At 39.1% G+C, this 24500-nt stretch overlaps 1 protein-coding gene and 1 long non-coding RNA gene across 4 annotated transcripts in view; one reads left to right on the forward strand and one right to left on the reverse strand.

The window, feature by feature from the left end:
- Positions 1-15856, reverse strand: part of LOC308613938 — a 149622-nt gene extending 133766 nt beyond the window's left edge. For both annotated transcript variants that reach the window (XR_014015352.1, XR_014015353.1), the window contains exons 1-2: positions 15646-15856; positions 14875-14942 (exon numbers count right to left, since the gene is read on the reverse strand). This is a non-coding gene — a long non-coding RNA (uncharacterized lncRNA). The remainder of the gene's footprint in view (positions 1-14874; positions 14943-15645) is intronic.
- A 74-nt stretch (positions 15857-15930) lies between these two features.
- Positions 15931-24378, forward strand: ZNF770 (zinc finger protein 770). 2 transcript variants are annotated; one of them, XM_081229404.1, is made up of 2 exons: positions 15931-16019; positions 19955-24378. In XM_081229404.1, exon 2 carries the CDS (start codon positions 20011-20013, stop codon positions 22090-22092), a length of 2082 nt encoding a protein of 693 aa, XP_081085530.1. In that variant the 5' UTR covers positions 15931-16019; positions 19955-20010; the 3' UTR covers positions 22093-24378. The 2 variants fall into 2 exon arrangements, with proteins under 2 accessions (XP_081085530.1, XP_081085531.1); XM_081229405.1 differs by having other exon boundaries at positions 15940-16047.
- The last annotated feature ends 122 nt before the right edge of the window (positions 24379-24500 follow it).

Raw genomic sequence — 24500 nt, forward strand, 5'->3', positions numbered from 1 at the left:
ACAAGCATGTTGATTCCAAACCTCTTTAACAATTTCTCACATCACAGCGTTTCTCAGAATTAGGAGTCAAGATTTTATAAATGTGATTACTGTACATTATATCCATATGATATTTCAAAAGGACCAAGATGGAAAAGTATGTGGCCTTTAAAATGGTTTTAGTTTTAGTTCTAGTCAAGCCAAAAAAATTAGCTTGGGAAAATTCTACCCAGTTTACAAATTAGCTGGATGTCATTACACAAGATATTTACCCTCTTGGGGACTCAATTTCTTTAACTACAAAATGAGGGGGAAAATTTTTTTAATAAAATAAAATAAAATGAGGGGGTTGGATTAAATGGTCTCTAAGTTTCCTTAAAAAAATCTAAGGTTTTATGGTTGCCTATGATTTTATAAACAATTATGCCTAGAGCTATTTAGCAGAGAAAACTGTAGAATGTGAAAACCTTTAGGACTTAGCTAAGAAATAAAAAGACCATTCATCAGGAAACGGGGTCAAGTTAGAAAGTAAAGGGTATAGTTGCCTGAGCAACTCTAATTTTAAAAGAAATTATTACAGAGTTAAACACAAGCCTATGCAGGCCAAGGAGAAGAAAAGAAACAAGAGCTCCATCTTTTCCTGTTGTTGTCCTGGAAGAGGAATCATATGATAACTGCTTAACTTTCTGGAACAAGGCAAAGTATAAAAGAAACAAACACACAATACCCAATTACAAGGTGGCTATAGCTATATCTGCTACAGCTTCTTTCCTAGAGGTTTTTTTCTTTCCTAGTGTTTTAATCAAGTCTGAAAGTTTGAATGCCAACTCTCCATGGGTACTTCAGTGGCTACCCACAGCAAGCTAATTTTCCCTCCCTCTTTCAGTATCAGAAATCCTCTCCAAAGTCCTACAAGCACAATTCTATGCTGAAGTTGGTATTAATAGTTGGTGTCAAGCCCCCAAATCCTGTTAGTGATAATACGAGGAAGTAAGACATTCAACTCTGTTGTGAAACTAAATCATAATACATCAGACAAGAATATAAAACTACTTGGTCAGAGTGCTCAGCCCAAGGCTACAGTCAACTACTCCAGAGAATACAGAGGCCCCCAGAAGGAGGGGCCCTTTCATTCTGTACCTTCCTGCTAAAGAGGAAGTAAAACACTACACAGTTTGCCTTGGAAGTCTAACCATATTAAGAGAAACAAATCTCATACCTGACTTCCTATGCTTTGAAATTGATCAAAATGCAGGATATTGCAGGGGCAGGATGAAAAGAAAAGAGTAACAAAAGACTTGTAAAATCTCAGATCTGGCTAACCAGCTCTTGATTAAATAAAAATTGTCTGTATTTCTAATAGTTATAATAATAAAATCTGAAAATGTGGGTTATAGGAAATCCCTGGAGATCCAGTGGTTGGGACTCGGTGCTTTCACTGCTGGGGTCCGGTTTCAATCCCTAGTGGGGGAACAAAGATCCTGAAAGCAGCGTGGTGTGGCCAAAACAAACAAACAACAAAACAACAAAGAATGTGAAAATGTGGGTTATAAATATATACTGTCAATGAATTTTCTATCATTTTCTTATGTTCAGAAGGTTATGTTTCCTGACAATCCAATTTGTTTCTGTACTTATGTTTCTGAAATCTGACTCGATTTCTTCTATGATATGTTTTTGCAAATCTCCTCTTCTTGTTAGACTATTTTGTTGAACAAAAAGAATGTGCTAACAACTGTGAGGAAATAGACACCCAGTATCTGTCCATTTTTAACCTGCTTTTTTTTTAACCTAAAGAAAATATCATTTCTCATTAGAAGTTAGAAATCCAGAACAAACCACTGAAATATAGGGCTTCTGTGAGTACTGAATAGAGAAAGCTCTATAGTGAAGGTCTGATAAGGAGGAGTTTAGCTATATTTGAGCTTTGGAAAAGTTTCATGAACAGTTGCTTCTTCAGGAGACTTCACAGTGCCTATAACATTGTGTATTTTATCTAACAAATACCTATATAGTGTTTTTTATATGCCAGGCCCTGTAAGTGCTTTATAAATATTAATCTCTGATTTTTCACAACAACCCTACAGAGTAGACAATATCATCATCATCGTCATCATCATCATCACCATCACCATCCCTGTTTTAACAGATGAAGAAACTGCAGCACAGAGAAGTTAAGTCATTTGCTCCAGGCCCACAGCTGATGAGTGCGTAAGTCCACGCTCCTAGCCACCACACACTGCTCCTCTCAGAGGAGCTCATTATTTGAGGTAAAGGTGGAAGCAGAGAGTTAGAAAATGTCCTGGGTGCCACAGCCCTTTAGCATATCACTTCCCTTGGGTGGAAACACCGCTTTAACTTCTAGCAACTTCCACCTCTTTAACCTGGAGATTCTTTCTCAGGTTTGTTCCTCTTAGATGTTCTTAAGATAAAAGATATGATGAAGTAAATACCAAAGAAGAATTTTTTAAGAGTAATCTCCAGGGCTTCCCTGGTGGCGCAGTGGTTGAGAGTCCGCCTGCCAATGCAGGGGACACGGGTTCGTGCCCTGGTCCAGGAAGATCCCACATGCCGCGGAGCCACAGCCACTGAGCCTGCGCGTCTGGAGCCTGTACTCCTCAACGGGAGAGGCCACAACAGCGAGAGGCTACCACAAAAAAAAAAAAAAAAAAAAAAAGAGTAATCTCCAGAATGACCTTGCTTAAGAAACTGAGATTAGTGAGCTAAAGCAGAAAATAGCAAGATATTAATGGTCTCTACCAGATATAAACCCTCTTAGTCACTTTTATCATTTGCCTAAAATTCAATAAAATGGTTTTTTGTTGCTGTGTTTATAGGTTAATATGAATGACTTCCAAGAGAAGGTTTAATAAAAAAGAAGTTATCAGTTCCTACAAAATATATACTTTGGCCAAAGACCTTAGAGAGCAAGGTCTTTCAAGTATTTACAACTAAGAAGTAGTACAAGGATGTTAATCTGAAGGATTATTTGTCATAATAAAAACTTTAAAAGAGCCTATTTACCATCAGTTACAGAATGGTTAAATTAAAGAAAATTCTTGCAATAGAACACAAAGCAATCATTAATATTTACATGAATATATATGTAACATATCAAGTGAAAAAAGCAAGTTGCAGAACACTGTCATGGTGTTATGCCATTTTTGTGGGAAATCAACATAAGAAACATTTGGTTTTGTATGTCTGTAACATATAGGCAGATTTGGATACAAACCTGAAAAAATAGAACACACCTCTTAAGAGTGGTTATCCCTGGAGAAAGTGTTGAATGGGGAGGGGTAGTGGTGAAAAGGAGATAAATTTTTATTTTATAGACTTTTCACTTGCTTGTGGTAGGTGAGATTCACTAAATGCACATGAATTAAAACACAAGCAAGCATATGGAAACCATTAAACAATTTGAGAAAGATTAAGAATCAATTATAAACTGTGTAATAAGTCTGACCAAGTGAGCCATGATATATAATCACTTTGTGCACCAGTTTTTCCATAATTATGCATAAACTACTGTGCTAGCTTTACTAGACTTTTATTTTGCTTAATGCTATAGATTTTGAGGATTTATTTTCATTAAAACTTAAAGAGGAAAAAATTATACCTTCCAAAGACTGATAAGTCAATAGGTAATGCACTACTCTTTTACTTCTATATTTTCTTTTTAGAAACTCAAGTACACATTTACGTGGACCATCACCATATTGCAGACTGACTGGATGGCAGTGTGGTGTGATAAAAACAACACGGCCCAGAGTTAGAAGACCAGTCCAGATTCTATCACAGACTTCCTGGGTAATTACTGCCACTTAACGCCTGTGGGTCCCTATTCATTTCTCTTAAGAAGAATATATGATTCAAAAAAGCAAGGGAACAGTATCTCTCTTGGTTGATGAGCAATGAAATATATCTGCAATGCTGGCAAAAGCCTTGTTAAGCAGCTTACTAAGCGGTGCTGAATATGACATCTGAAATTGTTATAGTGTCCTCTTCTGGTCCCCAGCAGGTGTTTCTCTGATTCTTCCACGTTCTGTTCAAGTGTCATCTGTGCAGTTGTGAGTCACTAGAGCCAGCCTTTCACCCCTCCCTGCCTCCCTCCCCTGCTCTTTCTCTACTCTGAGATACGAGAGAAATGCCAAACCCAGGCCATCATATGCTCTGCTGCCCAGGAGAGTACAACCCAATCTGTGCATTATAGCCAGAGTGATCTTTGTAAAACACATGCATAACCTTGCCATCCCCTTTAAAAGTCTTTATTATCGATCCCCACAATTTACAACCAAGTCCACACTCTTGGCCTGACATAAAAGCCTCTTTCTGTCATGGCTCCAGTCCACTTTTCCAGCCTCCTCTCCTGCCTTCTAACTCCCCACATACAAAATCTTCTAGCCATATGGAAATGTCTCCAGTTTTCTGTTTGTAGGTATGCTCTTAACAGAAACCCCACAGACCACAAGCATTTCAGAATTCATAACTTTTTAGATTTTCAAAAGGTAATCCCATGCATAGATAGATAGATAGATGTATATGTATATATGTTACATAACACCCCAGATGGTCTAAGGCATCAACTCGTATCAAACACATAAATGTTTCTGCAGCAAACCTAGAATATTCACATTAAGTGTTATAAGGCCACAAATGGCCTCAGTCGGTTGGGGTCTGGTTTTGCCACTGAGCCACTGCCCTTGCTTCCTCCAGATCTATAATCCACCCTTTTGCACCTGCTCTGTGCCTGGGAAACTGACCTATCTGCGCTTCAGCCCCACACTCCACTGCCCCCAGGTTTCTAATGGGATGTAGTCAATGGGGAGCCCAGCAGGCTATCCAGGAGCCTGGGGTGTTTCCCTCTCCTGAAGGACAGTCATCTGGAGGCAGTTGCTCTTTAGGTAGTCTTCTTCCCATGACTCCTTCCTTCTGGCCTCCAAGAACCACTCTCTCCTCTTGTCTCCTAGGGACGTGTGTCTCAGGATCACAACTCTCCTGTCCCACTATCACATTCCTATCCCTGTGCCAGCACTCCCCCCACACCTTTGAATGAGTCTCTTTATTAAATCCTTTCAATGATCCCAATTTGAGAATACCATCTGTTTCCTGATGGGTCCCTGACAAATGCAGCACACCAATGAGTTCAGATTGAGCCAGGTGTTCCTGCCTAATGGATTAAGGAGAAGCTTTCAGCTTTTAGAACTTCTTGGATTTCAAAATTACATGTAAGATACTGTGAACCCATACAATCTACTATTTCTTTCTTCTGTTTAATATATACTGCTCCTTCTACCTGGAATGCCATTCTCTCCTTGTCCAATTGGCTAACTTCAATTTAGTCTTTAAACACCATGTGAACTTCCAGTGAACTTCAAGAGTGAACTATCCACTGACCAATCCCCTGTAGACAGCACCTCATCCAATAGTCCTGGACACTTGTAAAGTCCCTGGAACAGCCTTGGAAAACTCATGTGAGTCTGGGACTTGAAGGGAAAACACCCCACCCAAGGAAGTGATGGACTCACAAGTACTGTTACGGTTACATAGGTTAAATATATGACAAATGGAAGGCTTAACATTTCTTAGTATTGCTGTATGGTTCAAGAAACACTGGGGAGTGCAGTCATAAATAACTAAAATTTAGTTGTTTAAAATTTCATTTATTCACCCTCTTGTACCAAAGACTCACAGACAAAACCCAAACAGAAATTTCTGAAAAATACTCATCCTTAGTATGTGCAATGCACTCTGGCCTTTTCTAGTCTGTTGTAGTCAATATCACTTTTTAAAAATATCAATCACACCCTAGAAATGGGTCATGCAATACACAGTGTGAAAGACACCAAACTAAACAGTATTCATTGACAAATGCTTCTGCACTTTGTCAAACAAAGAACCAAAATATTGTAACCATGCTTTAGTTTTTTGCCATTTATACTTTCAGGTTGTTTCCCCCCATTTTCAGTTATTTGCTCTCCTGAGAAGGGGGAGGAATTCCTGTGCTAAAGCTGGATGACATCTGGCTAGAACCACAAGACGTGTGCTGACACAGAAACCAGAGCAGCGGGCAATCTGGGAGTTGGGGCTGTCTTAGCCAATTTTGAATATTTGGTCACCTTATCTGAGATTACATGTAAACTCACTTTTTCCAGTCTCTCAGAAGGCAGCTTGTACTGTGTAATTTTAAAAGAAATTTTTTCTGTGTTGTTTAATGATTTGCGTTAATTTTAAACAAGGGTTTATGAACTGTGAGCTAGTGCCAGGAAAATGTGGATCAACTGTTGCTTCCCTAGAGAAAGTAGCAGTGCTTTTAATAATAGATCCTAGTAAAGTATCTATAATTCTTCTACGACTTAAAAGGCAAAGCAAAATATGGATTGGGTAAAAGGACTTTTTTCTTTCTTTTTTTTTTTTTGGTGTGTATGTAGAAAATATACACGACGTCTGACTAAGAAAAAAAAATTGTTCTAATTAGACTCCTGTTTGCATCAAGCCAGCATTCATTTAGGTGCCCTTGAAAGAAAAGGAGTTAATTATATGGACACTGTATCATTTAGGATTAACACTGGCTACATGTGACAGAAATCGAAAATAGTGGTAGATAGTAATCTTATCTTAAATAAGATAGTTTTAGCTCTCTTGTAACAAACAAGAAGTAGGAAGTCCAGAACTGGCATGGCTTCAGGATGTCAAAGGACCAGGGTTCTTTTCTGCTACCTACTACTGAGATTCCTGTCAATGCATATAAATTCTAGACAGTTGGAAGGAGGAAGCGAGGAGGAATTACACACACAATGTCCCCTACAGCCCATTAAACAGAATATCATCACAAGGCTATACTTAGCTGCATGGAAGGTAAGGAAATGTAGTCTTTTTAACAGGAGCTCAGCTAACAAAGGAGGAAGATGGCAAAGACAGATATTGGGGAAAACAAGGAGTTTTTCCCACAGTTATACACGACCTGAAATTGAGAAAACTTTAGGCTTGATTTCTGCAGCCTTTGCCTCTCCTTCTCAAATAATCAGTCTTCTCCTTCTTCTTTAGTCTATGGTTAAAGGGAATTACAAAGAGCACCAGTAGTTTATATAGCTTAGTTGATTACTTTGCCCCTATATGGCAGAGACTGCCATGCCAGGACAGCGTGTGGATGGCTGGAACTAAAACCAATCAAACCCTAACCACAAGGCTGCGAAACAAGGTCTAGCTAGGAATCAGGAAGAGGGAAATGAATGCTGGGGAAGCAATCAACAAACATCTTACCACAATGTCTAAGAGGCAGTTCTACGTTAACATGTTCAAATCAAAATTCTTGAGCTCTCTGTCAATTTCCACCTCCAACGCACTACCATCCACCTAGTCATTTAATCCAAAAACCCAAGTGTAATCCTTAAGCCTTTTATTCCCCTCACTCCTCACATCCATCAGGACCAGCTACACAATATGTGGGGCCCAGTGAAAAATGAAAATGCAGGGCCTCTTGTTGAAAAATTATCAAGAATTTCAAGAGAGCAACAGCAAAGCATTAAACCAACTGTGGAGTCCTTCTAAGTATGGGGCCTGGTACAACTGCACATGAAGCCAGACCTGCATCCAATATAGATCCATACGTTTTATAAGCTCTACCTCTGTGATAGCTAAGTTTATGTGTCTATTTGACTGGGCCACAGGGTACTCAGACTTTGGTTAAACATTATCTGGGTATGTCTGTGAGGGTGCTTCTGGATGAGATTAACATTTGAATCAGCAGACTGAGTAAAACAGACTGCCCTCCCTAATGCTGGTGGGCCTCGTCCAATCAGTTGAGGGCCTGAATAGAACTAAAAAGAGTAAGAGGGAGCTCATTCTGTCTATTTGAGGTGATACATCAGTGTTTTCTTGCCTTTAGACTCAAACTGAAACACTGGCTCTTCTCAGGTCTTGAGTCCACCAGCTTTCATACTGGAATTTACACTATCAGCTCTCCTGGTTTTCAGGCCTTCAGACTCAAACTAGAACTGCACCATCAGCTCTGCTGGGTCTCCAGCTTGCTGACTGCAGATCTTGGGACTTCTCAGCCTCCATAATTACATGAGCCAATTCCTTATAATAAATTTCTTTCTTTTCTCTCTCTCTGTATACATCCAATCAGTTCTGTTTTTCTAAAGAACCCTAATACAACATCCAAAACAATTCTTAAATTAGTACACCTCTCTCTATCTCCATAACGATATCTCTGTATCTCTGGTTCTGGACTAAACGGTATTGGCCACTTAACAAGTACACCTGCTGAATAAAGACACAGACCTACTTAAGAATGGACTTGAGGATATGGGGAGGGGGAAGGGTAAGCTGTGACAAAGCGAAAGAGAGGCATGGACATATATACAGTACCAAACGTAAGGTAGATAGATAGTGGGAAGCAGCCACATAGCACAGGGAGATCAGCTCAGTGCTTTGTGACCGCCTGGAGGGGTGGGATAGGGAGGGTGGGAGGGAGGGAGACGCAAGAGGGAAGGGATGGGGGAACAGACGTATATGTATGACTGATTCACTTTGTTATAAAGCAGAAACTAAAAAAAACAAAAAAACAAAAAAAACAAGTACACCTGCTTTCACTTTTGCCCCTGCTTCAGTGGTGTTCAATCAGAGAAGCAGAACCACAAGGATGGATGCACATACACACACACACACATGCATATATAAAACAAATATATAACATATAAAAATATTTTTAGGGCCTCCCTGGTGGCGCAGTGGTTGAGAGTCCGCCTGCCGATGCAGGGGATACGGGTTCGTGCCCCGGTCTGGGAGGATCCCATATGCCGCGGAGCGGCTGGGCCCGTGAGCCATGGCCGCTGGGCCTGCGCGTCCGGAGCCTGTGCTCCGCAACGGGAGAGGCCACAACAGTGAGAGGCCCGCATACCGCAAAAAGAAAAAAAAAAAAAAAAAAAAAAAAATATTTTTATATGTAATAAATATTTAAATATAATAAAACATCATATTTCAAATACAGTATATTTAAATATATAATATATATCATATTTTATAACTAAATATATTTATATAAATATACTATAATCTTTTATATAAGTATAAAAACTACAAAATTTATATAAATATATAAAACACACATATATGTAAAACATATATATATATATATACACACACACACATATACATATGCATATGAATTTGTTATTCAAATATAAGGGCTTTGACCTTACAACTGTGGAAGCTGACAGTGTACATGCCAGCCCCAGGCTCTGGCACTTAAAGGGAATGATGAATATAAAGAGGGAAATGTGAGGATCAACTGGAACCTGTGAGAACAGACTTGAACCTACAAAGACAGACTCGGAATTACTGTCATTCTCTCACAACCTCTGAGCTTCCAACTTTGATGAGAGTATGTGTCCCGCTGGAGAAGCTGATGCCCTTAGTCATGGAGCTAAATATGATCCTGGCCCAGGGCTGAGCGAGGCTGAAGAAGAAATTCTGGCAGGACTTGTGAGCCAGATGTTGTCCCAGGCCAGTAAGGTGAGCCAGCAGATTACAGAAATGTGGGTGCATTGCAGTGGGGTCTTGTGCCCTGCTCTGACCTTCCAAGTGTAAAAGCAATAGGCTACTGCTTCCTTTCTGCCTTCCAAATAGCGTACAAAATGCTCCTTGTGAGGCTCACTACCCCTGAGCCATACAGGGAAGGGAATTCTGGGAAACATAACTCAGGTTTAGCTAATTTGACACCATAAAAATCCTCCCCAACCCTTCACTTAACTACAACATAGCAGCAATAGATATCACTTAAAAATTCAAATCAGACCAGTTTTTCTCCTTAAAGCCTTACAAATGCTTTCCCCTACATCTAGAATAAAATCCAAACTCTTTACCATAGTTTACAAGGCTGCACAGGATCTGACCCCTACCATTCTCTGAGCTCATTCATTTTGTACCACTCCCTCCTTGAGCACCATTCCTGAGCCTTCTACTTGTTCCTTAAATACATGGAGGTCTTTACTGTCTCCATCTTCACATGGCCTTCTACTGTGTGTCTATGTGTCTCTCTGTGTCCTCTTCTTAAAAGGCTAATCATCACTGGATTTAGGGTTTACCTTAAACCCAGGATGATTTCATATCAAAACAATTCATTATATCTGGAGAGACCCTATTTCCAAATAAAGTCCCGTTCACAGTTCCTGGGGTTAGGACTTGAACATGTCTTTTTAGGGGACACAATGCAACTCATTACAGGTCTAATGAAAGATTCCTACTATGCGTGCTTCTTCTACTGGGACAGGATCCTTCAGGGATCTGAACTTGGGACTGACTATCAGGACCCCTAGTAAATGCTACATGCCACAAGAAATTTAGACATTTTCAGGGAGTGCAGAAAGGAGGATTTTTACATTCCCTGAACTATTAGAGAAATGACAGTTGGGATGTGGACAATAATTAAAGTTTTCAGGATCCAGAATTAGGAATTTATGTGACCACAAAGCTTCCAATGCATCCCCTGGGGTACACTGGGTAGCTGACTGCTTAACAATACTTTAAAATGTGGTAAACTGCCTGGATTTGTAAGTCAGATTTTTGACAATGTAACAGGTGGAAGGAGAAATGACCTTTGCGCTTGTGTTAAAACTTAAGCAGCTTTTGCCACAAAGCATTCCACGTTGCTATTAGAAAGCAGTTTGGAAAACTCAGGCTTGTTGAAGAAAGTTGCTGTAGGAGGATTTTAAAGCAAAACATCACAGAAGCTCAGAACTTCCTGTGAAATTGTGAGTTATCCTTCCCGCTCCTTGCTTTTAAAGAAGTTATTCAAGGGGAGGAAGAGAGGGAACTGTTCAGGGTTAGAAATAAGGGTACAAATCCAGCCGAGCAGAGGGTGGAGCTCAGTCACCCAAGTTCAGATTTTTAACACCAAAGCCCCCTCATTACGGGGAAAGTGACTTCCTTACTTTGGATCAGAGAACATGCTAGAAAAATCCCTGGGCTTTAAACACGAACCATGACTACTGAATTTTACCTAGCTGGGAAGCCAGTCCTAAACAAGAGATCAGTAATATCTTATATATTTGCCCCAGGAATCTAGCAGCCGCTGGAGACAGTTTTACCATCCACAGCACCACTTGGGGGTGGAGGCTAAGAAGAGAAGTACCTCCATATGTTCCCACTCTTGTGAAGATGGGTGTTTTTTGGTGGAATGTGCTTGTGAGAAGAACAGTCTTCCAGAAATTAAGATCCAGAAACAGGAGAAAGGTCATAGCATCAAGTTCTCCCGACACCATAAACAAAAAGCTTGGTAGATACCATAGCTCTACCTTCCCTCCTTGGTTAGCCTAGACCCTGGTATTATAATAGTTGGAGGGGTCTCCATAGTCACTGACGGTCCAGTGGTCAGCCCTGACTTAAGGGTGAACAAATGTGGTCAAAGTCCTATGGGAATCCTGCCTGCTTTTAGGGTAACTCTAGAACCCCAGTGCTACTGAATTTGAACCAACACACAGAGAGTGGGGTAGGATGGTGCTACCTCACTAGACCCAGAAATCCAATAGGCATTATCACCAATGGAGCTTTCGAGAAAATTTCCAGCAATGCTTTAGGAGATTGATACTAGCCTATGAGGTGGAGGTGGTCCAACTACTTTAAGTAAAATACAGCTGTACTACGTTTTGCCTTCTGATTCCAAATGACCACTCCCCAACCCCAGCCACTGCCACCCTTCCCTCAGAAGCCATGCAGCAAAATATACAGAGATGGCAAATATTTTTCTCAAGGAAATACATGAGGAGGAGGAGATTTTATTCACCAAAAATCCTCTTAGAAATATATGATGAGAAAGAGATTTTATTCACCAAAAGTCCCCTTAGAAAGGGAGAGCTTTCTTTGTTAGAAAAATTCTTTGAAAAACACTAATTCAAAAAGATGTATGCACCCAATGTTCATAGCAGCATTATTTACTATAGCCAAGATATGGAAGCAACCCGAGTGTCCACCAACAGATGAATGGATAAAGAAGATGTGGTGTATGTATACAATGGAATATTACCCAGCCATAAAAGAATCAAATTTTGCCATTTGTGGCAACATGGATGGACGCAGAGTGTACAAATACTGTATGTTTTCATTTATATGTGGAATCTAAAAAATAAAACAAATGAACAATTATAACAAAACAGAAACAGACTCACAGATACAGAGAATAAACTAGTCATTACCAGAGGCAGCAGTGATGGGAAGAGGGGCAAAACAGATGAAGAGGATAAGAGGTACAAACTACTGGGTGTAAAATAAGTAAGTTACAAGGATGTAATACACAGCATAGGGAATATAGTCAATATTTTATAATAACTGTGTATGGAGTATAATCTATAAAAATATCAAATTATTATGCTATACACCTGAAACTAATATTGTAAGTCAACTGTACTTCAATAATAAAAAAAATTCTTTGATAATCGGGAGTCGAAACTGACACCTGAGGGATACTGAATTTGGTGGATTAGTTGCAGGTGACCAGATAGTTTTATTGGTTGCTCCACAGAAGGAGGAGGAAGAGGAGAGAGGAAAGATAAGAGGTGGGATGAACACAGCAGATGTAAGCTCTCTGCTAGGTCAATCACTGTGGGGCAGGAACAGGCTTTAACAAGCATTAAAGCTCAGTGTGGGGGCTTCCCTGGCAGCGCAGTGGTTGAGAATCCACCTGCCAATGCAGGTTCAAGCCCTGATCCGGGAAGACCCCATATGCCACAGGGCAACTAAGCCTGTGTGCCACAACTACTGAGCCCACGTGCCACAACTACTGAAGCCCGTGTGCCTAGACCCCGTGCTCCACAACAAGAGAAGCCACCACAATGAGAAGCCTGCCCACCACAATGAAGAGTAGCCGCTGCTCCCTGAAACTAGAGAAAGCCTTCGCACAGCAAGGAAGGCCCAATGCAGCCAAAAATAAAGTAAATAAATTTTTTAAAAACTCAATGGGAAAAATATTTGCAAATAATATGACTGACAAGGGGTTAATATCCTAAATATATAAACAGCTCATACTACTCAATATCAAAAAAACAAACAACCCAATCAACAAATGGGCAGAAGATCTGAATAGACATCTTTCTGAAGAAGACATACAGATGGCTAATAATGACATGTAAAGATGCTCAACATCCCTGATTATTAGAAAAATGCAAATCAAAGCAACAATGAGATATCACTTCACACCTGTCAGAATGGCTATCATCAAAAAGTCTACAAATAATATATGTTGGAGAGGATGTAGAGAAAAGGGAACCCTCCTACACTGTTGGTGGGAATGTAAATTGGTGCAACCATTATGGAAAACAGTATGGAGGCTCCTCAAAAGACTAAAAAAAGAGAATTAGCATATGATTCAGCAATTCCACTCCTGGGTATATATCTGGAGAAAACCATAATTCAAAAAGATACATGCACCCCAATGTTCATTGCAGCAATATTTACAATAGCCAAGACATGGAAACAACCAAAATGTCCATCAACAGAGGAGCAGATAAAGAAGATGTGGTATATATATACAATGGAATATTACTCAGTCATAAAAAAGAATGAAATAACGCCCTTTGCAGCAACATGGATGGACCGAGAGATTGTCATACTGAGTGAAGTAAGTCAGACAGAAAGACAAACATCATATGATATTTATATGTGGAATCTTTAAAAATGGTACAAATGAATTTATTTACAAAAAAGAAATAGAGTTACAGATGTAGAAAACAAACTTATGGTTACCGGGGGGGAAAGGGGGGAATAAATTGGGAAACTGGGATTGACATATACACCCTACTATATTTAAAATAGAAAAAAAGCTTAGAGAGAGATTCTTGGGGGATACAGAATTTCAGTTTTTAAAAGAAATAAAGAAGGTACTTGGTATTTTAATTTTTTATATAAAAAATCGTGGCCCCTACTTTCATTTGTATGTACTTAGAAGTGACTCCTTTGTCTTGGTACATGATATGTCATTGAATAAATGAATGATTGATTATATCCTTATTTTAAAGATGAGGAAAATAAGGTTTAAAAAGGTTAAATAACTTTTAAGGACACACACTAGTAAGTTGCAGAGGTAAGATACTAACCCAAATGTATGCCAAGCCATTCCTTTATTTTTCCTTGTCACTACTACCATATCTCCCTACAATGTTCTATCCTGTCCCACATTTTCTATTATTCATATTATACCTATTACTAAGTCCCTGTTCAAATCAAATCCCACCTATTCAATGAAATCTTCCAGATGACTCTTATTCACAGTAATTTCTCCTTTTTTTTTTTTTTACCAGAAAGTTCCTGAAGATAGCTCTCAGGGTAAATGGGGGAGGTTATAAGATAAGGTTTGTGGCCTTGGAGAACAGCTCATCCACTTGTGTTCCTCACTCCATATTCAGGCTCTTGGTGCAAAGGCCTACCTGTTTTGCAGGTAATGCACCCTCCATTGGTCCCCAACCTCAGGTAACAGTCTCTCATGATCTGCATATCTCTCCTAAGGACTTATGTGGCTGGTGATGGATGCAACTGTTTCCTTGGTTTGACTGAGCTGAGCTTCCAAGAGAAGCTGCAGAATGAAGCAACTCTGAATAATCTGCATCCCCACCCTGGGATTAGCACTCAGGATACATAAAGCTTTTTCCCTCCTCTCTCCGTCTCTGTTTCTGTTGAAAGAAAGGGTTTCAACCTTTCCCAAATGTGACTCTTCCAAGGTTGTTTCATGAGAAGCAAAAGCTTATTTCCTATTAGCCATTTCCTCATGTTATCACATGGAAAATAGACTTTTCATTGGCCCAACTTCTCCCTTTTCAAATAGAGGCGCATATACCAACATCAGAAATAACAATTTTTGTTGTCAGTGGTCCTTGAAAAGTAATGTAAAAAGATACTTACAGTTGAAAAATATGCTTGTTACTTGTTCTCATTTTCTCATCTCAAGCTGAGACATATATACTCAGAACCTGCAAAAACCACAATAAATTCTTCTCTAATGTCTTCTGTACTTAAAATCTTCAGTACATACCCAAGCATCTTATTCAGTAATAATGTGCCACCCTAGTTTGTAACTGCACTAAACATTTAACCCTTAATTGTATCTACATAAAATGTTGAGATATCCACAATCTGAGAAGCAGTAGTGAATTAAAAGTGCAAGACTACCTGTGCTCAGATCCCACCTCCATCGTTTATCAGCTGTGCGAAGTTAAGTTCCTTAACGTCTCAGTCTCATTTTCCTCATTTTAAAATGGTATCCTATCACTTCATAAAATTGTTATATTTAATTTGAAAATAGTAATTAATAAATGATAGCTATATGGGAGTTTATTATGCACCGGGCACCATGTTGAGCACTTTACATCCATTTCATCTAACTGTCAGAGAAATCTGAAGAAACTCAGAAGCAACTAAAATATACTGAAGGAATGAAGCTCAAAGAAGCTAAGAAGGTCCGGGGCTATCAGGATATTGGTAGAGCTGTGAGTGGAGCCCAGGTATGCCTGACCGCAAAGCCCATGTCCCTGACCCCTGTGCTATATTCTGACAACGTCCAGAGTGCCCAGGACAGGGCTGGCACAGAAAGGCCCTGATACATGGCGTTTTGTTTACCATGGGCCCTCTGACATTAGAGAGGACTAGAAGAGTGGTCTTTGAACGCGGGCTCACCAGTTTCCAGCAGGGCCTTGAGCCCACTGGTCAGGGCTACGTGGTCTTCCTAGCAGAGGACTGAGGTGAGATGGAAAATGCACCCTTCTTCACTCCTCTATTCTCTTCCCCCCACAATTGCAGGGCCGAGTGAGTGGCCCGGGGGACGCACTTCTGGAGCCCCTTTTTCCTCTGAGACTCGCAGGCTAGACGAAGCGACTGCGGCCCTGGGTTGGAGGGAGCCTGTTTCCAGTCGGACCGCGTCCGGCGGCGCTTCCGAGCTCCGCGCCTGCGCACTCAGCCCGTCGCCGCGCCGGCCCTGAGGACGTGTGCACGCTGCCTTCGCGGCTCCCGGGCCTTGAGATGCGCGGCTCGCGGGCCCGTGCCAGCTCCAGGTGCGTGAGGAGGATTTCAAGAACCCAGGTGTGAGGTGGAGCGATCCCCCGGGAAAGGTCGGGCCTGCCTCGGTCCCTCCAAGGTGCCCGGGGACCCAGAACGGGGGCGCCACGACCTCAGCTCCTTTGCTTTTCCCACTTCCCCGCCTCCTGACTGCAGCTCATGGGGAGCGGGAATCTCTGAGAGGAATTGCAAAAAACGATACTTTCCCCTGCAGTGGGTCGTATCACATGTGGCATTTTCCCCCCTCTCTGTGGCCAAAGCAGTTTTCACCCTTGCCTTTCCTTTCCTGGTGTGGGATTTTGCAGTCTCTGGACTCTGGCTCGACTCCTAGGTGCTTACTGGTTGTGGGCAATTAGGGCGAGGGCCTGTTGTCAGGGTCTGTGTCCTGTGCAATCCCTCTGAGAGGAAGAGGTGAGGGTTCAAGGTCAAGAGAGGGGGCCGGGGGAAGTGGGGCAGAAGAAGCTACAGAGAGGGAAAGGCTGTGATAAATGTCACCAGAGGTTATTCCGTAACTGAAAGTTCTCTAACTTTCTCTCAGTTCTTGTGTTTCTTGTTCATTTACTTTTGTTATAGCCTCACCTTGTTTTAATGTTGTTCGTTAAGACTGGAAAATCAACAGGCTTTCGGCCTTGAAGTATCGTTGGAATTTTTTGAGATCGGTTTTCACAGTTTTACAACGGAGTGTATCTTGCTGTTGTCAGGATAATTTGGGGGTTGACCCATTGAGATTTACCATCTTTTATTTTCACTTTAACGTAGGAAAAATTACACACTGTTGGATTTGTTTTTGAAATATGACCGACAAAAAAGGTCATTTAAGAACACAGAAATCAGTAGAAGTGGGATTTGGAGTTCTATCAAATTACTGTGCATATGCTTAAGTACGCGTGGGACTGCATTTGGAGCTTGGGGATCCCTTAGTTGTCACTTATAAATAGCAGATGAGATCACTGCTTGCCACCAGTGATTCTAACAATATAGGGCTTCCAGTAAGTGCTTTCTCACATGGTGTGGACGCAACTGACAATAGTATCCAGTCTTAGTGCTAGTGTTAGTTGATGAGCCATAGTCTCTTTTTGGCACAGTAACTATAGGTAGTCAATTCCTGTTATAATCAGAAATGGTTGTCATTTGTGTGGTTCTAGTGTGGAATTTTTTTCAAGTGTTCCAAAGAAACTATTAAAGGAAAGAAGAAATACACAATAGGAGCTGAGGACCCTGGCTGCAGGCCAGAATCCTATGTGTGATCTTTCAGGCCCGACCATAGACAATCGCGTCGCTTTGCCTGGCTGGCCTCTTCAGGGGAAGCTGCTCTTGCCACACCAGACTTGTGCATGGCCAGTGCACTGCAGTTTTCTGGAGGGAGTTGCAGTCAAGGACTCACCCCTTCCCTCCCACTAGCCATGCTCATACTGTATTGCATTCCTGGCTCAGGTACTTCCATTCTGAGGGCCTTGGCCGAGGTACTTCCCAGGTGCCTCCACCAATACCTCCTTATTGCAAAGGGAGGGAAGGTGGAGGGGGCAGCCTTGACTGAGATACTTTTCTCCATTTTGACTCAGGACCATTCCACTTTTAGCTCTTCCTTCTCCCCTGGCCCACAGGTCCATAAAGAGGCAGAAACCTTTTTTTCCAGCCTCCTTTGCAGAGAAATGATTGTGTGCATTGCATCCACCTAACCCTCACCTAGTGTTCCATTTAATCGACCACTGGGGAACCAGTACTTTTTAGCCTCTTGCTTGCACTGTTGCAGTAAGTGAATAAAAGACTTGATTATTACTTGCAGTTTGGCTTATTGTCCTAATTGACACCTCAACACCTGATTTTGCCTGACGGGAATTAAATAAATTGCCAAGTTCTTGGCAATTCACTTAATTTTAATCCTCATAACTGCTGCTGTGTTAGCATTTTAGGGATTTGGAGGCCATTCATCTGTAACTTCTCTAACTCAGTGTTGTGAAAGTGCATAGTAATAGCATCAACAGCTGATTGTTGCTAACGTGGATATCTGGGTTATATGGTGTAGTTTATAAATTAATATAGTGGCTTGCAGTCAGATTATTTATTTGTGTGGCATATTACCTTTGGCCTCTAATTAGATTTTTCTGATAAATATTTTGGGGTTATATGGGTCAGTTGAAGAAAATTAATAATCCTTAGTAATCCTGTCTCATCCTATGGGCCCCAATCTTACTTAATAGATTACTTGGCCACTTTGAATAAAGTGATTGATTTGTTGTAGGTTCCTCTGTCTAGTGTGTAAAAAAAAGTATGCCAGGAACAGGTTTCACAGTTTTTTACCTCCTCCTATAGAAGTTTCACAAAACAGTATTTATCCTTACCATATGTTATGCAATCTGATATTTTCTACTCTATTAAACAAAAATGCTGATCATGACCCACTAAGGTGATTGCACAATCTACTAATGGGTAGTGACATGCAGTTTGAAAACCACTATGATAAAACAACTAGAAGATAATTTGCTCAATAAATGATTTTTTTTCTGTTTTTAAATCAGATTCCTGAAGAGAACCACAGTGGGTGTGTTTGTGATTTTGTGTTTAAGGTGTCTTCTAGGAGAAAATAGATAATAGCACACAGCATATATGTTGGATATTCACTAAATCATCTGACAAAAGAACACGGTTTCTGGTAGATTTATCAACTCTCTGATCTCAACTAGAAGATACAACATTAGAATGAGAGAGCTGGAACAGCTTTTTTTAATCTCTGGCTTCCTTATTTAAGGAAAATGCAGTAGAAGAAGGATGAGAAGAAAATTGGCTTTTCAGTTAGGAGAAGATAGGGTATAAAATGGTTGTGAAAGTTCCTGGTAAGCTTTTGCATGTGTCCTACAGAGGTATATTAGGGAAAGTATCTTTATCTTTATATTAACTGAGACCAAAATGACCTTTTTATTCTACTGCCTGAAAAGTAAACTACACTCAGACTTTCAATTACTTAGCCGTAGATAAGTATATAAGTAGCCAGTGTGTCAACCTCATTGCCTCTGTACTTGTCTTTTAGGACTTCTACAACGAAGTGGAAAGGAGAAATAAAAAGGACTGTACGTTTAGTGTGTTTATCTCTTAGTTAGAAACCCTAAAAATGATATTAAGTAGATAAGGATAAAGTTTTTAAATTTGATTAGTGTTGAGCTAAATAATACCTTACATTTATACATTACTTCAGTTTTCCAACACATTTAGGTGCATTATCTCCATTGATTCTCACAACAACTCAATGTGGTAGGCAGGCCAGAAGGCATTTTTCCTGATTTAGAGATGAGGAATCTATATTTCCTTCTTCTTGCCACCAAGTTCATATGATGGCAAATCCAGGACTAGAATCCAGGTTTTCTGGGACATTTTCTCCCAGTTGTTTATGTTATCTTTGTTGGTCCAAAGAAGTAACTGAGAGTAAATATTGCTAATCATGTGGCTAAGAATTTTGATAACTAAAATATTCCATTCTCAGATTATGTCCAAGGTATGCTATAATTGAATGCAGATATGTCTTATTTTTAGTATTATATTTTATTTCTTGCACTCTTTATCTTTCTAGCCCAATTTTTGAAAAATGACAAATCTACTTAATAGTGGACTAGGAAAATTGGAATTAAAAGATCTATTTAATGTTAAGAAATTCAACTCAGTCCCCTTTTAATGTATCATCTCAATTAATTAGAAATATAGCTTAAAATTATATACATTTTTAAGTATTTCTTTTAAAGACTCCTCATTTTTCTGTATGAGTGAAATTAGTTTAATGATTCTAAAGTACCTAAAATGGTATTAACTTACTTTTAAACACAGGAAAAGTTGAGGTTCCCTATTGCCTTTAATACCATTAGCCAAAGAACAGCTTAAATTATTTCTTTTCATATGAATAAGTAATTTTTAATTAATACATTTTTATTTTTAATTTTAGACATCTGTGGAGTGTAAGAACACTATGGAGCTCATCAGAGTATATCACTGAAGAATATGATGGCTGAAAACAATTTTAAAATGCTAAAGATTCAACAGTGTGTAGTAGCCAACAAACTACCTAGAAACAGGCCATATATTTGCAATATTTGCTTCAAGCATTTTGAAACACCCTCAAAATTAGCTAGGCATTATCTCATTCATACTGGTCAAAAGCCATTTGAATGTGATGTGTGTCATAAAACCTTTAGACAACTAGTTCATCTGGAAAGACATCAACTAACTCATAATCTGCCTTTTAAATGTAGTATTTGTCCACGCCACTTTAAGAATCTGAAGACATTCGTGAAGCACCAACAGCTTCACAATGAAACTTACCAGAATGATGTTAAACAGGTCAGAAGACTGCTGGAGGCCAAGCAAGAAAAGCCAGTGTATGGAATGTATCATGCTCTTACCACAGAGGAGAGATGGGCATTACACCCGTGCTCCAAGCCTGATCCTACACACAGCCCTACAAAGAAAAAAAAGAATATTCACGCGTGTACAATCTGTGGCAAGCTGTTCCCATCACAGTCAAAACTTGATAGGCATGCACTTATTCATACTGGTCAGAGGCCTTTTAAATGTGTCCTGTGCAGTAAATCTTTTCGACAGTCAACTCACTTAAAAATCCACCAACTCACACATTCAGAGGAAAGACCTTTTCAATGTTGTTTTTGTCAAAAAGGATTTAAGATTCAAAGCAAACTTCTGAAGCATAAACAAATCCATGCCAGGAATAAGACTTTTCAGACTCTTTCATTAAAGGTGAAGAGTCCAGAATCAGGCCCCCTGCCTAATAAATTAAATGCAAAGCAGGATAGTTTTGAAAATGGTGATATATGTGAATCTGAGGAGAATAATCAACTTGATGTCCACTCTATTTATATTGTCCCTTTTCAATGTCCAGAGTGTGAAGAATGTTTTGAATCAGAGCAGACTCTCAGTGGACACAAGTGTTTTCCTGCCAGAAGTGGCAAAATTCCAAGCAGGCTCAAAAGAAGCTACAACTATAAAACCATTGTTAAAAAAATCTTGGCTAAGCTTAAACGTGCTGGGGGTAAAAAATTAGATAATTTTCGATCTGAGAAAAAAGTATTTAAAAACAGTTTCTTGAAAAATTGTGATCTTATTTCTGGTGAGCAGAGCCCTGAACAAACGCAGAGAACATTTATGGGTTCTCTTGGCAAGCATGGAACATATAAGACAGTTGGCAATAAAAAGAAGAAAATGTTGACTTTGCCATTTTCTTGGCAAAAGCACTTCCAGAGCCAAAATATGGGAAAAAACGTAAAAGGTATTCTTACACCAGAGAACATGTTAACTATGGATAATTCTGTGAATAATAAAGATGTGTCTATCTATGGTTCATCAGGTGAGGAATTCTTTGAAAACTGTGAAGTGCTTCAGTGTGGTTTTTCAGTTACAAATGAAAACATCTATACTGGACATAAGATGTGTCCTTGTGACAAATGTGAGAAAGTGTTTCCTTCCGTATCTAAACTACAAAGACACTATTTAATTCATACTGGACAGAGGCCTTTTGGCTGTAATGTTTGTGGGAAATCTTTTAGACAGTCAGCTCACTTGAAAAGACATAAATTAACTCATATTGATAAGATTCCATATAGAAAATCTCTCTGCCAAGTAGAATTGGAAAATTTGAACAAACTTTTCATTCATCAAGGTGATAATGTTAACTATAGTGCTTCCCAGCAATGTCAGGCTCTTGGTTTTCAAAAATACGAGGTCTCAGAGTCAGATCAAACATCAGAAATAAAAGTTAAGGCAGAATCAGAGGATTTCATTCTTGGTACCCCCTATAGGAACAGGCAGCCCTGTCTCTCTAGTGCACTTCTGGAATCAGAGCAGAGCCATCATAGTCATTGTTGTAGTTATTCAGGGCGTACTGAGAGGAACGACGGCCTTCTTTACCAATGCAGTGTTTGTTCTAAAAGTTTTAGGTCCCCATCTAAACTGGAAAGACACTATCTAATTCATGCAGGGCAGAAGCCATTTGAATGCTCAGTTTGTGGCAAAACATTCAGACAGGCTCCTCACTGGAAGAGACATCAACTTACTCACTTTAAGGAATGACCACAAGAGAAAATGGTTGTCTTAAATTCAGTTATGTAATTGACAGACCCACTAATGTGTGGTCTTTCTGGTGACCTTGCTCTTTAGCCTATGTCATTTATAACGTATTTTTATCAAAAGGCCTGCATTAGATTGAATGATTTCATAGGCAGTTGCTTGTCTGCATAGTCAGAGGTAAGATACATAGAAATGTAATACGTTTTAGGAACAACCAAATTAATCTTTAGGGGGAAGAACATGATTTGATGCCATAAAGCAAGTATTTGTTTTATTTTAACATACACTTTGGCTGTATTGAAAATGTAAATCCATGATGTGGTACAAATAATTCAGCCTCATTTTTAAAGGAATTATTCCTTAAGACACGCCATGTCCTTTTATATATGCTCAAAAGACAGAGGCAAAAATTGGTTTTTGGCCACTACAGATAGCCCCACTATATTATTTCATGTATTTTACACCTATGGTTCAAATTCCATTGCAAAATTTTTTCTTACAAGCTAAAAAATATAAAGGCAATAAAAGTGAAAGTGGATGAGAAAACAATAGCATTATTTTCATTGTTCTTTTCCAAGCTGTTTATTCTTAGGACTCCGGTAGCTTCCCCTCCTATTCTATAGGTGATTTGAATTGTTTTTTTGCCCAGCCTGCTGTTATCTTTACCCCCAAAATGTAAACGTAGGAGAGAGGCTAGGATGCACCTGTATACTTTTACCATGTTTACTTAGCAGGAATAATGTTCAAGTGCCATAATCTGTTTGATGATATGTATGCAGTGTCATCTTTTCAGAGGAATGAATGCAATTCATCTACATGCTTATTAATGATTGATAGCAGTAGTTGTAGACTTAAGGCTCACCTGTAGATCTGCATCTCCATAAGACTTTTACATTTACCTTAGCAAAACTTTCTTTTAATACCCCTTTGAGTGGTCCTATGACTGAACTAAATATTCTATTAAGTTTGATCAAACGGCAGTGACTAGGTCTAGTTCTAGTTTTTATTCCTGTTTTTTTGCAAGATTCTAATGCTAAAATATGTTATTTTGATCATTAGTAAATTGTTATTTTAATTAGTAAGGTAATCCCGTATAGGAATAAGATGCTTATGGAATTGAGAGTATCATTCTAAACAGTACTGTCATGATTTGGGGAATATTTAATCAAACTGTAAAAGGCTTGTAATCACACATTGTCCTTCACATTTGCCATTTTTAATAAAATCTTTAAGAGTGACATTTCCTAGCAATAAGAGAAAATAACCATTATCTTTCTAAGGTGAAAAGAACAGGTGGGTATTTATCCCAGCACTCGCAGATATATGTAGTGACAAGCCCTCTACTGAGAATGGATAAAGGAACAATTTTACATTGTACTGTAAGAATTGTCTTTGTTGCGGGGGGGGAAGGGGGGGAGGAGAAGTCAGTCTGCTTCTTTTACAAGTGAATTTTGAGAAACTTGGGTTTAATTCATAGAGATTAAACTTAACAGTACAGATAAAAGCCCAACGATGTACAAATGTGCAGGAGAATCATGTGTTTTAAAGACTAATTTCTCTTACGTTTCCTTGAGATGTGTTCCTCCAGTGCAAGCAAGGTGATGTTTTATAGAATTTGCTTTATACAGAACTTTTTAAGAACACATCTATTACATAAAAGCAAGGGATAACTAGTTCATGTTTTCCAAGAATAAAGGTTCAAGGGTTTTTTCTTTTAATATGTCTGAAATTATATATTTGGGAATTTTCCTAAGCTATTTATGTAATTTTATTTGAAGTTAATGTCTCATATACTCCTTTCCCAACCCTAACAGGAGAATCCTAACAGTGTTGTGCGTGTATGATTATTAGACTTTATTTGCCTAAGTGATACTACTATACATTTTTTTTGGCCCATGCCTTTTTAAGCTGTTTCATATTGAAAGTTGGAATATTGTAAAAATTTTGTCGAAGAGGTACTGTAGTGCTATTTGAAGTACCTCTAACGAAATACTTATTTACTTTTATTATCACTACAAGCTGTGGAAACTTTATAGGAATGAAAATAAACTGTATACATCCATGATAAACTATACTTCCATGATAAGTTTAAACATTAGATGTTAAATGATGACTTGCTGCATGCTAGAACTGTTATTATTGTTGAATCAATTGCTTTGGTTTTCTGAAAAAAATAAACTTTTAAATATCTGTAAAGAAAATTAGAAGAATTTTTGTTTGGGTAATTCCAGGCTGTAGCATGATTATTTACTGAAGTAGTTTGATTGACTGAGTTAGTGAAATTATTGTTTCTTGTTTTGTACTGCAGTAGGGCCTATTAGGACAAAATGTGTGCTGAAGGAAAGTAGATGGTGATTCTTGAAAAATTCAAATTTTAGAATATTTTAAAAAGTTTCAAATTACACAGTTTG

This window comes from Mesoplodon bidens (assembly GCF_964165515.1).
Source record: "Mesoplodon bidens genome assembly, chromosome: 3".
Lineage (NCBI taxonomy): Eukaryota > Metazoa > Chordata > Mammalia > Artiodactyla > Ziphiidae > Mesoplodon > Mesoplodon bidens.

Bases quoted from the DNA above. Each gene is read 5' to 3' on its own strand.
- ZNF770 (XM_081229404.1), top strand. From the start codon at position 20,011: ATGATGGCTGAAAACAATTTTAAAATGCTAAAGATTCAACAGTGTGTA.